This window comes from Lissotriton helveticus, chromosome 6 (assembly GCF_964261635.1).
Source record: "Lissotriton helveticus chromosome 6, aLisHel1.1, whole genome shotgun sequence".
Lineage (NCBI taxonomy): Eukaryota > Metazoa > Chordata > Amphibia > Caudata > Salamandridae > Lissotriton > Lissotriton helveticus.
The window spans coordinates 1331349454-1331362202 of NC_136067.1; the positions used below are offsets into that span (position 1 = coordinate 1331349454).

Sequence of the window (12749 nt, forward strand, 5' to 3'; positions counted from 1 at the left end):
AGAGACTTATGTTAGTTGTAGATTCCTTACCACCACCCATACTCCCCACTCTGCAAACTGTTTTCTAGGGATAGGGACTCCCTAGTTTTGTCACAACAGTGGTCAGTGACTTTCATGGCTCTGCGCTGCTGGCGTGGAAAGTCTTGTCAAGTCTGACATGAGCATGCATGGGCAGCATCTGTGTAGGTACTGCACCACCATCCCGATAGACTCGGACCTGACCTACGCCACCTAACAATCAGCAGTGGTACTGCTGAAGAAAACATCTCTGAATGCAGACTACAGACAATTAACATATGTCTTTCCCGGATACATTGTTACTGAAGGTAAGAAACTTGTACTTTACGTTGTCTCTTTCTAAAGTCATTAATATAACAAATAATTTACCATCCCTACAGGTCATGGTAGCACCATCACGGTTGCAATGGAAAAACTTGACTAAATAATTTAAATATCAATAGCAGAACTGCAGATTTGGGCATGTTAAAATCATACCAGTATTCTGAATATACCTTGGATTCTTATTCCAAATGCAACTTAGGGATATTTTTCATCAACTTAGGTACCATCTTGTACACTCAAGCTTTTGACATGTTTGCTTGTTTTATATTCTATTAGACCATTTCGCCAGAGCGAAAGCTTGCTACCGCCACAATTACAAGGATGAAACTATTGAACACATTGTATGTATTTCCCCTGCCCTTATTGAGATGCAAAAAAAGTATCTGAAGCCTTTGTTTATTGCCAGCAAGATACAAACTGTAAGGGAAGCCTTAATGTTCTGCTTGTTAGCACATAATTGTCAAGCAATAGGAAGAATAACAACATTTTTAGACTTCTGCTTTTGTTTCCAGTCTGCGGATGTTAAACTCTGAAATTTTAAAATGTCTTTTTTCTTTTGGTGGCAGTCAATTTACTGTCTAGCTGCTTGTATTACTTTTAGCTATTTATTGTGCAGCTGCTTTATTACTTTTAATTCAATAAACTAATGTTCATAATAAACAAATTTTATATTAATAGTTTTCTCCTCAACTCTCAAAGTAATTACATTTTTTTTTGTTATTTAGAGACTCCTCAAACGAATGTTGTACATGTTACACAGCTGGAAAGAGACACCATACTCGTTTGCTTGGATCGTAAGTCACTTTTTATAAGATGTATCTTTGCTAACGTGCACTTTTTTCAGATACCTTTATCGGTCCTCCAACGTCAAATACTGGCCCTTTCACTAATAAATTAAATTCCAGAATCTTATCAACTAATGATGGAATGTCTGCTGGGATTTTAGGTTTTACGTTTCCCAATATGCACGCTTTTAGATTTCCTCCTTCACCCAATTTTTCTGGCAAATCAGCCCTTTTGTTTTGTCTTTTTTTAGTATATAATAAACAGTAGCGAGTTTTAGGTCAGCCTCCTTCAACCACCAGCCCCTATGGCTCAGGAACCTTTAGCAGCTAACTGGCGACATTGCCTATCATATCTTGAATCACCCCTCAGGTGTATTCTAGCCTCATCGCCTTACTCTTGGCTATTTGGTAACATGCTTCCTCTTCCATTGAAATGTGTAAGCAATGTGGATGTATTATATAGTGTGGTCGTGTGAGCACACTGTGCAATACATTTAACAACCCATTTAAGACCAGTAGATTTTGTTTGTTAAATCCTCTAGCTCAACCTTGGGTAACTGTGGCTCTGAGCAGCAAGACTTACACAATAGAACATTTGTAAAGCATTTCAACAGTACCAAAACAATTGAAGTGCACAACACTGAAGAAATCTAAAATAGATTTATAAAAATAGACTGTATTTTGAGTAATTTTAGACACCACAATGAAAAAGATCCACTCAAGGGTTCCGGAGATATAGATTTACAAGGTACAGTAAATATGCACTTTTTACTCAACCACAAACCAGCATTGGCAAATCCACCAAATTTACCACTTAGAAACTTTTTGAGCAAAAAGCTTTGGCTAGGTGTATTGGAGGTGACCTTATTTTGGGTGACCAACTCAGACAGGGAGGCAGTCAGGGGGACCAGTTAAGCCCTCAGAAACAGATATATCCTCAGGTTAAGCAGTCTTCAGTCAATTCCTTGCTCTTTTATCCTGTAAGTTCCTATGGAAGTGGTCCTGATGCAAGGGATACTGGATCAAGACTGCTTTGGATTCAATGCGGTTGACAGGGTCTTCCTGCGTTTACTCCTTGGTACATGAAGGGAGGTGAGGTTGTCCTGACCACGGTGTCGACATCCCTTGTAGTCCTCTCGGTCTTGTAGAAGTCTAGTCGTCACTGGACTACAAAAAGCCCGGTCTCGCGCTCACAGCCAAATCCTTCCCTGGGCGATAACTCGTCTTCTGGGTGACCAAACTGCACTCCGACGACTCCCCCAGGTCCAGCGGACTCAGGTTCAAATTTGAGCATCGAGTTCTGATCTCTGGTGCTGTTTGGTGGTGGTTTGAAGATTCTGGGCTACCAACTTGCCTCATCAGGCTTTGTCAGCTGTTGTGGTCCTGTGCTGCAAACAAGAGGTGTAGGAAGGCTCAGTATATAGTGTCCATCTATGGTGAGGCACTGTGCACTGAGTCCAGGCAACCCTTGTGATAGTGTTTAGGTCCCTGACAACCAAAGCTATCAAGTGGTAGCTGTGGAGAGCATCTCAGGTTTTTCCAGGAGGGTGTAAAACAGGTGCATTTACCACTGTAGTCAGTCAGCAAACCTACACATAAGAGCCACACTAGGTGGGTATAAAAATACTTTGTATTCATCAGCACACACTAGACACTAACTTGTTATATCTCCTAACCGGAGATATCAAATACACAAAAGAAATGCTTCAAGAACAGGTAAGTAGCATAGAAAAATACATGGCCCCTATTGGGGGGGGGGGGGGGACAATATACTAAAACAGTTGAATGTGAAATGGTTACCTAATCAGGACTAATACCCAAGGACGGAGGACCCCAGGGGAAGCACGGAACCACCCATGGTGAGTAGTCCGGGACCGCAAGGCGTCCGGGTGCAGAGTGGTTACACCGGGTCAGACGTCCATTGAGTAACACAGGGTAAGTTGTGATTGGATTTTATTGGTTCTCGGAACCCTTCCTAAACGACCCCATAGGAATCACTTAGATTAAGGAAGGTTGGAGAGTCACCCCACCCGTGGATACCCTGGAAACCTGGATACCTACACTAGGCAATCTGGGTGCCTAGGGGTGAAGTGGTGTCTGAACCACTCATTGACGCCTGCGGAGGATCAGCAGCTACAGAGTCTCGTGAACCAGGCTGGTGGGACCAAGACGTGGTATGAGAAGAACCTGAAAGCAGAGGGGACAGCCCAAACCACCCGGAGGTGACCAGGATGCACAGGAGCACAATACCAGCCCTTTTTGCAGGTTCTTGCTGTAGCACGGTGGGGTTGAAGCAGCAGCTGTGGAGACCAGGCAGCGATGCAGGAGCACAGGAGCCATACACAAGCTCCCACGCTGGTCGATGAGTGCAAGAAGGTCAGTGGCCAGCAAGAGCACCAACAAGCCTTGGCAAACGCAAATAACGGTTTGCGGGAGAAGATGCTGTGTTGCAGACCAGCAAGGTCTGTGGGATTAACCCAGCAGGGGTACATCAGATTCAGCCCTCAGCATGCAGGAGAGCCAGCAGGAATCGATGGAGCCCCCTCGAGCTGCAGGCACAGGGAGTCACAGGGTAGCCTCAATAGCAAACAGGAGATGAAGGCTTTCAATGCAGAGGATGCAGGCAGGGTGTTGTTCTGGGAGCAGCTGTGCAACGCTGGAGGGTGGAACTTCTTGGAGCTCGAAGATCTTTTGGGAAGAACAAAGGCTTGACAATGCAAACAGATGCTGTGCTCAGGCAGGCGGTTAACGTCGGCTGACGAGGGATTACAGTTGCATAAGTTGCAGGGAAGACTGGTCATGCCTCTGGAGAACCAACAAACTACCACCTGTGTTGCAGAGCCAGGCAATCTACGTGGGACAACAGGATCAACAAACCGGTTGTCAGCGTAGAGGTGCCTGCGAATGCAGGGAAGTGACTCCTTCACTCCAAGGGAAATTCCTTCTAGCTTGGATGTAGGCTGAGTCCTTGGTGACTCGGAAGATGTAAGGCCACAGAGTTGCTAACTTGAATAAGCACAGGGACAAAGATACAGCAGGAATATTCCCACAGGGAGAAGTCTTGTATTATGTCCTGGCTTGAAGAACAGCAGAGTTCCAGTGTCCATCAGCAAAAGAGTCTTCAAACAGTCTTCAGACGAGAGGCAGTTGGATCTTGAAGTTGTTGGCAATTGCCTCCCCTGCACCCTGTGATGCAGGCCAAGATAAAGCCTGGCGCCTCGCCCACTGCCTACTAGGCGTGGACGACCGATAGCACATCAAGGCGCCACTGTGGAGAAGTGTGGCTCAAATGGTTAGAGCGGCAGAGCCTGATGCAGAGGTCTGGTCCGGGACCAGGGTTCAATACCCGCCTCGGCAGGTCTTGGGCCCAATTTCCTCGGACCTGGTAATTCTCTCCTCGGTGCCTGTTCTAATCATGGGTCCCACTCTGCAACTCTGGGCAATAGCTTGCTTAATCTCCACAACGGCCCCAACAGCGCTGGGATGCCTGGCTTCACCTTGGGGGTGCCCAGGAGTGGACATTTCACAGGGAAAAGCCAGGAAGGGTTCCTAAGCGGTATACGGACAGCGCCAGGACACTTCTGTTGGAGATAGCTGTGTGCTTTACAAATGCTGGCATTTACATTTATTTTACATTTACTATGGGGCAATAATAGCATCCCTGTCAACGGTTAGACCGCGGTTGATGGAAGTGGGCATACAAACTCTGGACCAGGTGTTGATGGATGGTAACATGCAATCTTTCGACCGTCTAGGTGAGGAATTGTGTTTACACTCACGACAGGCCTGGCAGTACCTGCAGTTACAGATAAGAAAAGAAATGGTGGCAGTGGAATATTCAAAACAGCCAGCACCTCCGCTAAGTTTGCATTCAAGTCAGTTTGTATCTCTATTTCTTTTCCAGCGTGCTCTATGTCTTCATACTGTGCCACCCACAGTATCCTTTAATACATAACGGACCTCTACGAATATATTAGTCAACTTAGAAACATAGACAGAGCACAGCACCAAAAATGTAGACAGCTGATTGATCCCCATCAGCAAAATTATTTTAATACAAAATTCATAGAAGTAAATTCTGTTCAGCCAGCAATCTTCATCACAGTTGTTTCTGTAGTTACAATATTGGTACAGCTACAGCCGACACGTGTTTCGTCGTCATTCGCGACTTTTTCAAGGCTGTTAATAGAATCATACAGAATATTACTTTGTTGTGTTGTTGTATATCAATCAGATGGAGAGATATGAAGACATTCTCCTAGCTGGATTTTTATTTCAAAGTTTGTGAATAACCCTAATGTGTATATTCAGAAGTCCCTCACCCTTTTGCTCGAATAGTCATGCATTAAAGGCAAAAAGGACTAGAGATCTCCAAAGATTGTTGTGAGACTCTGTTGGTCAAGAAAGTGAGTTCAACTCAAATAGTGTACTATACAGCACTGCCTGAGGCGCTGTCTCGGTCCTCGCCCTTGGTCTCTTCTGCCCTAGCTGGTAGTGAAATATCTGTTTGTGTGGGGCCGGGATAGAGGAATGATGTCTGCTATTCTGCGGCACACTCACAAGCCACCTCTTCTCCCAACCCCTCTCACACAGCCACCAGACTAAGTGGCAGGACCGTCTGCAGAACACCATTGAAGAGAAGGAATGGGCAGATGTGCTGGAAGCCTTGGATAGGGGAACACGGAAAGCCTGGTTGAAATTTTGCTTTTTTTTGTCAAAGGTGTTTTTATTAATAGTGAAGAACAGAAAGAAAGAAAAAAAAAATATGCAACAATCCCGCACAACTTCCCACACAGGGGGCCTATGTAAACGTAAAGTCAGGCGGTAGAGATGGCATAGACCAAAGGAGCATGTACAACCAAGTTCGGAAGGCCACGAGTCCAGGAAAGAACAGAAAGCCTAGCCCCTTAGCAGGATGGAATAGCACAAAAGTCAGTACCATCAGCTGGAGTAGGTGCTAGTGCATAGTCAAAACAAGGAAAGAGGCCAGCGTTTCCCTCCGCTCCGACCATCCCACCCCCTCAGCCGTAGGTCGGGATATTGCCGAAACCTGAACGGAAAAAAACCTACACCCACCCTTATTCCCTCCCCCTCCCCAGTGGTGGTAGCTGTATTCATTCATACACAGTCACTTGGGTGGATAAAATTTACACTTGGAATAAATGCAGGGCTCGCACCGTGGGCGGGCACACCGCAGACGGCAAGCCTTTAGAGAGAAAGCGAACCAGGGGACCCCAGCGGAACGTGAAGTTTCGAAAGTTGCCCAGGAAGACCTCAGCCATGCGTTTCATGCTTAATAACTTCCATAATCTCGCATGCCACAGTGAGAGCGCTGGAGCTTCCTTCGTTTTCCATGCCGCCGCTAGGGTCAGTTTGGCCGCGCCAAAACAAAGCCAAAGTATCTTCTTATCAGCCCTGGTTTGGTGTTCAAGATTCGGATCCCGAAGACCCAGCAAAATGTGGGCCATAGAGTCCGCTAGCGGGTAGCCCAGAATCTCCTTAATATGGGATAGGATCTCCTCCCAGTAAGGACGGATGACAGGGCAGTCCCACCAGATGTGTTTGAAGTCTCCTAACAGGCCACAGCCCCGCCAACATCTGTCTGAGGAGCCCGGAAAGATCCGGCTCAACTTAGCAGGATATAGGTACCAGTCCATCATCGTTTTAAGATGGGCCTCTCTAAGCTCCACCGAGTGGTTGTGTTGAGCTATATCATGCCAAAGGTGGGACCACTCCTCATCTGAGATATTACGTCCAAGGAGTTCTTCCCAAAGGGACATGTATCGTGGTCTGGGGGAGATAGTCGTAGAAAGCAGGAGGCTGTAAAGGAAGGAAATGACCCCCCGCATGGTGGAAGTCTGAGAAAGGAAGTTTTCAAAGGGGGTAGGCGGCCTGGTGGCGGCGTCTCTGACCGAGGGGGACAGCGCCCAATGGAGTAATTGGACATGGTGGAACCGCTCTGACTGTTGAACCTCATAATCCCGTCTACAGTTGTCAAAAGTGAGTGGGGCATAGCCGTGGAACAAATGCGTGAGAGCTAGGCAGCCCCCCTCCCTCCAGGCATCAAAGGGACCCTCGCGTGTAGCAGGGGGAAAGGCAGGATTAAAGTGTATAGGTGTGAAGGGGGAAGGGAATGTCGTCCAACGTTCATCACCAGAGACCGAGTCCCATACTTTCAAAGTAGTGCTGGTGGGTGTACTAATGTAAGCATTCAGGGGCCTATCACTTTTAGGTTTCCAAATCAAATCCCATATTGTTCTCCCCGCTACACTCCTGTCCATGTGCAACCAATGTTTCTCCGAGGTAGGCTGGGACCACTCCACCACTATCCGCAATTGTGCCGCCTTGTAGTATAATTGCATATCGGGAAGGCCTACTCCTCCCTCCTTCCGCGGGCGTCTAAGAATGCGAAATGAAAAGCGTGCGCGACCCCCCTGCCAGATAAAGCGGAGCATCAGTGTTTTGATACGACAGAAGAAGTCCCTCTCAAGAACAATAGGCAGCACCTGGAAGAGGTATAAGAGCTTGGAAAGCAGGGCCATTTTAAGCGCGTGGATCCGCCCCAGCCAGGAGATGTACAGTGGCCGCCAACGGGCCAGATCTCCCTGCAACCCCTCTCCAATAGGGGAGGAAAGTTGGCAGAGTACAGTTTCCCAATCGTGGGAGTCAGATGGATCCCCAGGTACAATATGGAGGAGAATGTCCAAGGCAGAGGCGTAAGTGGCCGAAGACGGTCCACCTCCGCTGAAGAGAGCGTGAGGCTGAGGATATAGGATTTATCATGGTTAATCTTAAAGCCCGCCACTTCCTCAAAGCGTGCCAAGGTGTCCTGAACGTGGGGAAGGGAGTGAGCGGGGTCCGAAAGGGAAAGCAGGACGTCATCGGCGAACAGGGTGATTTTGTGTTGGTCCCCAGTGAAGGGCAGTCCCCGAATGTCCGGGTTCTCCCTCACCGCGAGTGCCAGGGGTTCGATGCTCAAAGCAAAAAGCAGGGGGGAAAGGGGGCAGCCCTGCCTAGTACCACGCGAATGCGGAAAGAAGGCCGACAGATGACTGTTAACCGTCACCCTAGACCGGGGGGTACTGTAGTTTGCCTTGAGCATCGCCAAGAATTTGGCCGAGAAGCCAAATGCTGTCAAAGTGTGGAATAAGAAGCTCCAATCTACCCGGTCGAAGGCCTTTTCGGCATCAAGGCCTATGAGGACCGCCGGAATCTTGAATCTATTGGCCTTCTCTATCAGATGGATCACTCTTCTGGTGTTATCGTGAGTTTGGCGCCCTTTAATGAACCCCGATTGGTCCGGGTGGATAAGCGCTGGCATCAAATCCTGGAGTCTGTGAGCGATGATGGAAGAATATAACTTGGCATCCACATTAAGGAGGGCTATTGGTCTATATGAGGAACACTTAGACGGGTCTTTCCCCGGTTTGGGGATGATCTAAATGATTGCCTCCGCCATGGAGCCCGAAGTCGTGCCTGTCTCAGCCATGGTATTAAAAAGTTGCACCAAAAAGTCAGTCAATTCAGAGGCATAAGTTTGATAGAAGAGAGCAGTAAACCCATCCGCTCCTGGGGCTTTTTGGGGCTTCTGTGCTTTAATGGCATTCAAGACCTCCTCCCTGGTAAAGGAAGCAGTGAGCAGTTCGTTCCACTCCGCGGACACCCGGGGGAGCGGGAGTGGGTCTAGGTTATCTCTTTGTCTCCCTGGGTTAAGGGCTTCCCCCGAGTACAGTGCAGCGTAAAAATCCCCCAAGATGCCAGCCTTGGCCTCATCACTATGAGTTAAAGTCCCTGCTGCATCTCGGATCCCCCCACATATTCCTTCTCCCTCTTGTCCCTGAGTTGGCGGGCCAGGTGTCTCCCCACCTTATTCCCCTGTGAATAGGAGAGACGATGCAGTTTCAGCAGGGTTAATTCCGCTCTGTTATTGTAGTGAGCCCTGAGTTTGCCCCTGATAGCCATCAGTGGTCTCAGCGTCTGTCTGGAGTGGTTTTGTTTGTGCGTCCGTTCAAGAGAGGAGACTTCCCTCTCCAGCTCCTCCCGTTCCGTCCGTCTCAGCTTGTTAAGGGTGGCATTAAGTGACAAACAGCTGCCCTGTATCGATGCCTTGAAGGCATCCCACCTAGTAAATATCGAGGTATCAGACTCGTGATTAAGTTAAAAAAAAATTCGCTAATAGCCTTCCGCACCTCTTTACAGGATGTGACATCCCGGGTGAGGGAGGCCGGAAAGTACCTCTTGCGGTGAACGTTGCCTCCCGCTGCCCAGTGTAAGCAAACCGTGAGCAAACTATGATCGGAGACAGATAGGGGAAAAATGTGGGCTCCGCGCAGGTTCCCCCGCAGGGATTGGCTCAGAAAAATGTGGTCTAAGCGAGAATAAGAGTGATGAACATGGGAGAACAAAGACAAGTCTATAGATTGGGGGTGGAGAAAGTGCCAACTATCGATAAGACCCAGGTCCCCCATCCTCCTCTGAGTGTCCGTGGAGAAAAGGCCGGTGTCGGATCTCTGGTGATGAGAGCTGTCCATGTCTTTATGCCATACCAGGTTAAAATCCCCCATTACTACCAAGACACTCTCAACGAAGTCCTCCACAATCCTCAGCAGGCCCTGTACAAACCCATTCTGACCTACATTGGGAGCATACAAGACCAAAAAGGTGCACAACTTACCAAGGAGCATCCCCTTAACCATTATCCAGCGGCCCTCTTTGTCGCTCCGCACTCCCATAAGTTAGAAGTGTAAGGACGAGCGGAAAAAAGGGGCCACTCCTCTATGCTTCGTAGGGGCTGAGGACCTATAAATGATGGGGAATTGCTCATGCTTAAGGCGGGTTTCATCCTTCCGAGCCAGGTGAGTTTCCTGAAGACCCACCATGTCTAACTGATGATCCAGGACATACTTCCAGACCTTCTGGCGTTTCTGGGGGGAGTTCAACCCTTTCACATTCCAAGTACCTAATGTGAGAGGCATCACAAAGTCAGAGCCCCACCCCGCTCTACAATCAGAAGTATTCTGTCAGATCCCCCCCTCCCCAGCCAGGACCAGAGCTTCTCAACCCTCCCCTGATCGCCAGGAGTAAGCAGGGCACGACAGCTGACGCCCAAAATCGCACCACCTCATGCCAGGAACAACCCATAACCCCCTCCCCCCCCTCCAGGCCACCCAACTCAGCACATCCGATGCCTGTCAACCACCACGAATCACGCACACACGCCCTTACGCTACCACCACTACCCTCCCAACCCTCCTCCCCTCTCCCCCCCAAACTTTAAGCAAAAACAGGACCAAGAAAGCAGTGCAAGAGAGAACAACAAAAGGCACCGCAAAGGGCCCTTTCAACAGAGACCGTTGAGGTCGGGGGTGGCATGACCAGACAGTGTCCACCCCACACACAGGTCCGGGGTGACGCACCAGAGAGTCAGAGGTCATTTATGGTACCTGATAGGAATGTGCCCCTCCGGCTCCCACGCGGTTCCGTCCTGGGGCATCATGCCGCTGATGAACTGTCAAGTCGTGCCTCCGTCACCAGTGCAACCGAGGCCACCTCCGTGTCCCTCTCATGCAGACGAGCCGACAGGTCCGGCCCCCCACCACCGCAGAGCGCCCCACTCTCCGCCAGGCCGGGAGCGCGATCGACGCCCCGATGGGGAGCCTCCCTCACCAGTAGATGTGGTGGTGTCATCCAAGCCAAGGAGCTCCTTGGCTGCTGATAAAGATCTGACCTGGACAAGCCTGTTTTGCCAACGAAAGATGAGGCGGAAGGGGTTGCCCCACGAGTAGGCCACATTCCGATCTCTGAGGAACGTGGTGACAGGGCGGAAGTCCCTCCTCTTCTGCAGCGTCGAAGCAGCCAGATCTTGAAAGAGCTGAGGGCGGTGGTCACCAAACTGTAGGGGGTTAATTCCTCGGGCCTTCCGAAGGATGCGCTCCTTCAGTTGAAAGTCATGGACACAGACCAATATATCAGGGGGTGGTGCTCTCTGGCCCCGAGGCAAGCCCACCCGGTGGACCCTGTCCATTCGAATTTCTTTGAGGTCGTCTTCCGCCAGGATTTGCAGGAAGAGGGCTTCCACATAGCCTCGCAGGACCCCCCCCCCCTCTCATTCCCAGGGCACTGCTCGGATCCTGATATTATTTCTGCGCGACCTGTTCTCTAAATCCTCGGCATGGGCCTGGAGGTCCAGATTCTGCTCCGTCAGTTGAAGCACATCCTGCTTGAGCTGGTGCACATCTCCCGCTAGCCCCAGATCGTGCTCTTCCAGGGTAGCCACTCGCTCACCAATGCCGTCCACATCTCTTCTCACCTCACGTAGGTCCGAAGCGAGCTGGGAGCGGAGCTCTGAAACGTCATCCTTGATGGCCGTAAAGAGTTCCACCATAAAGGCCTTGGTGGCCGGCGCGTTGTCGTCCCCGCGAGAGGGCGTCGTGCTGGTCCCCGGGGATGATGTGGGTGGTGGACCCTTCAGCATGCCATCATTGCCGGGCTTGTCCTTACGGGGTCTGGTCGTCATATCGCCAATTCAAAGGGCTACCCGAGAACAGGAGGGCCGGCCCAACCACACACAACAGAGTGCAATACAGGTGTCCCCAACCGAGGCTTTGCAGCACCACTTGTGCCCCTCTGGATCAGCAGCATGGGTCTCTTGGCGGGGACTCACTCAGTCGTGCGTACCACCGGAGTCCGGAATCTATAGGCACCGTCCGTCTCCACCACCGATACCGCCCGCCACCTCCGATCACCCTGCCAGGTATGGGTGGCAATACCGTGCAAGGGGCCCACAGCGCGACCACAGGTGGACGGCCCTGGCTGCAGCCTTTCCCCCCCCCCCCCTCCTCCCCACCCCGGGCAGACACCGGAGGGATCAGGGCCCCACAGAAACAGTCTAGGCCTCAGTGCCAAGGTCACACCACACTAGGCGGAGGAAGCTCTGCTCTGGATTCCACTGACCGATCTGCCTTTGGTCAGTCTCCAATCCGCCGGCTCACCACCCGCTCTCAGTCTGCCGCCGCTTCGCCAGCGGCCCCGCACCACACGGAGTCGCGGCCTCACCTGTGCCAAGGCCCTACGCTCCAAATGGGGGTTTCATGCAGCCCTCCACGCATCTCCTGTCACAGGCTTCTGTAACACCGACTCCGCCGCTCCCGGCACCGGTCCGGCGGCCCGGGGGGGACCAGAAGTACAGCAGGGTGCCCGGCCCAGACAGGCCCAAAGCACCGGCCTCAATTAGTGGGCGCCTGCCCCGGGGAGCGTCCCGATCTCCAGACGCGGCACCACTCCAGGGGTCTGTGAAACCCGGTTCCGGCCGAAGCTCGAGGCAGCCCCACCGCAGGGCTCCAAGTCTGCTGCGCGCAGTCTCCGGTAGCTCGGCAAGGCGCCTCGGCCAAGAAGGGCGCGGGCGCCAGTAGCAGACCGATCCGGCAGGAGGAGCAGAGGCCGCAGAGCCATGCCCCGATCCGCACCTCCGTGGATCGCCGCTCTATCCGTTCCGGGCAGCAGGAAAGTGACACCGCTCGCTCCCCCCAGGTAACGGGCAACGGCAGGCACAGGTTCGAGCCTGAAATCCGCCCCAGGAGACAGCTACTCAATGCTGGGCAATGCGTGGCGCCGGACTGACAC

At 51.0% G+C, this 12749-nt stretch overlaps 1 protein-coding gene across 7 annotated transcripts in view; it reads left to right on the forward strand.

Moving 5' to 3' along the window:
- The window catches only part of MAP4K3 (mitogen-activated protein kinase kinase kinase kinase 3), a 1422157-nt gene that overhangs the window by 1209820 nt on the left and 199588 nt on the right, over nucleotides 1-12749 (forward strand). For all 7 annotated transcript variants that reach the window (XM_078649063.1, XM_078649064.1, XM_078649058.1 and 4 more), the window contains one exon: nucleotides 1068-1136. In XM_078649063.1, the coding sequence (XP_078505189.1) occupies nucleotides 1068-1136 (69 nt within the window). The remainder of the gene's footprint in view (nucleotides 1-1067; nucleotides 1137-12749) is intronic.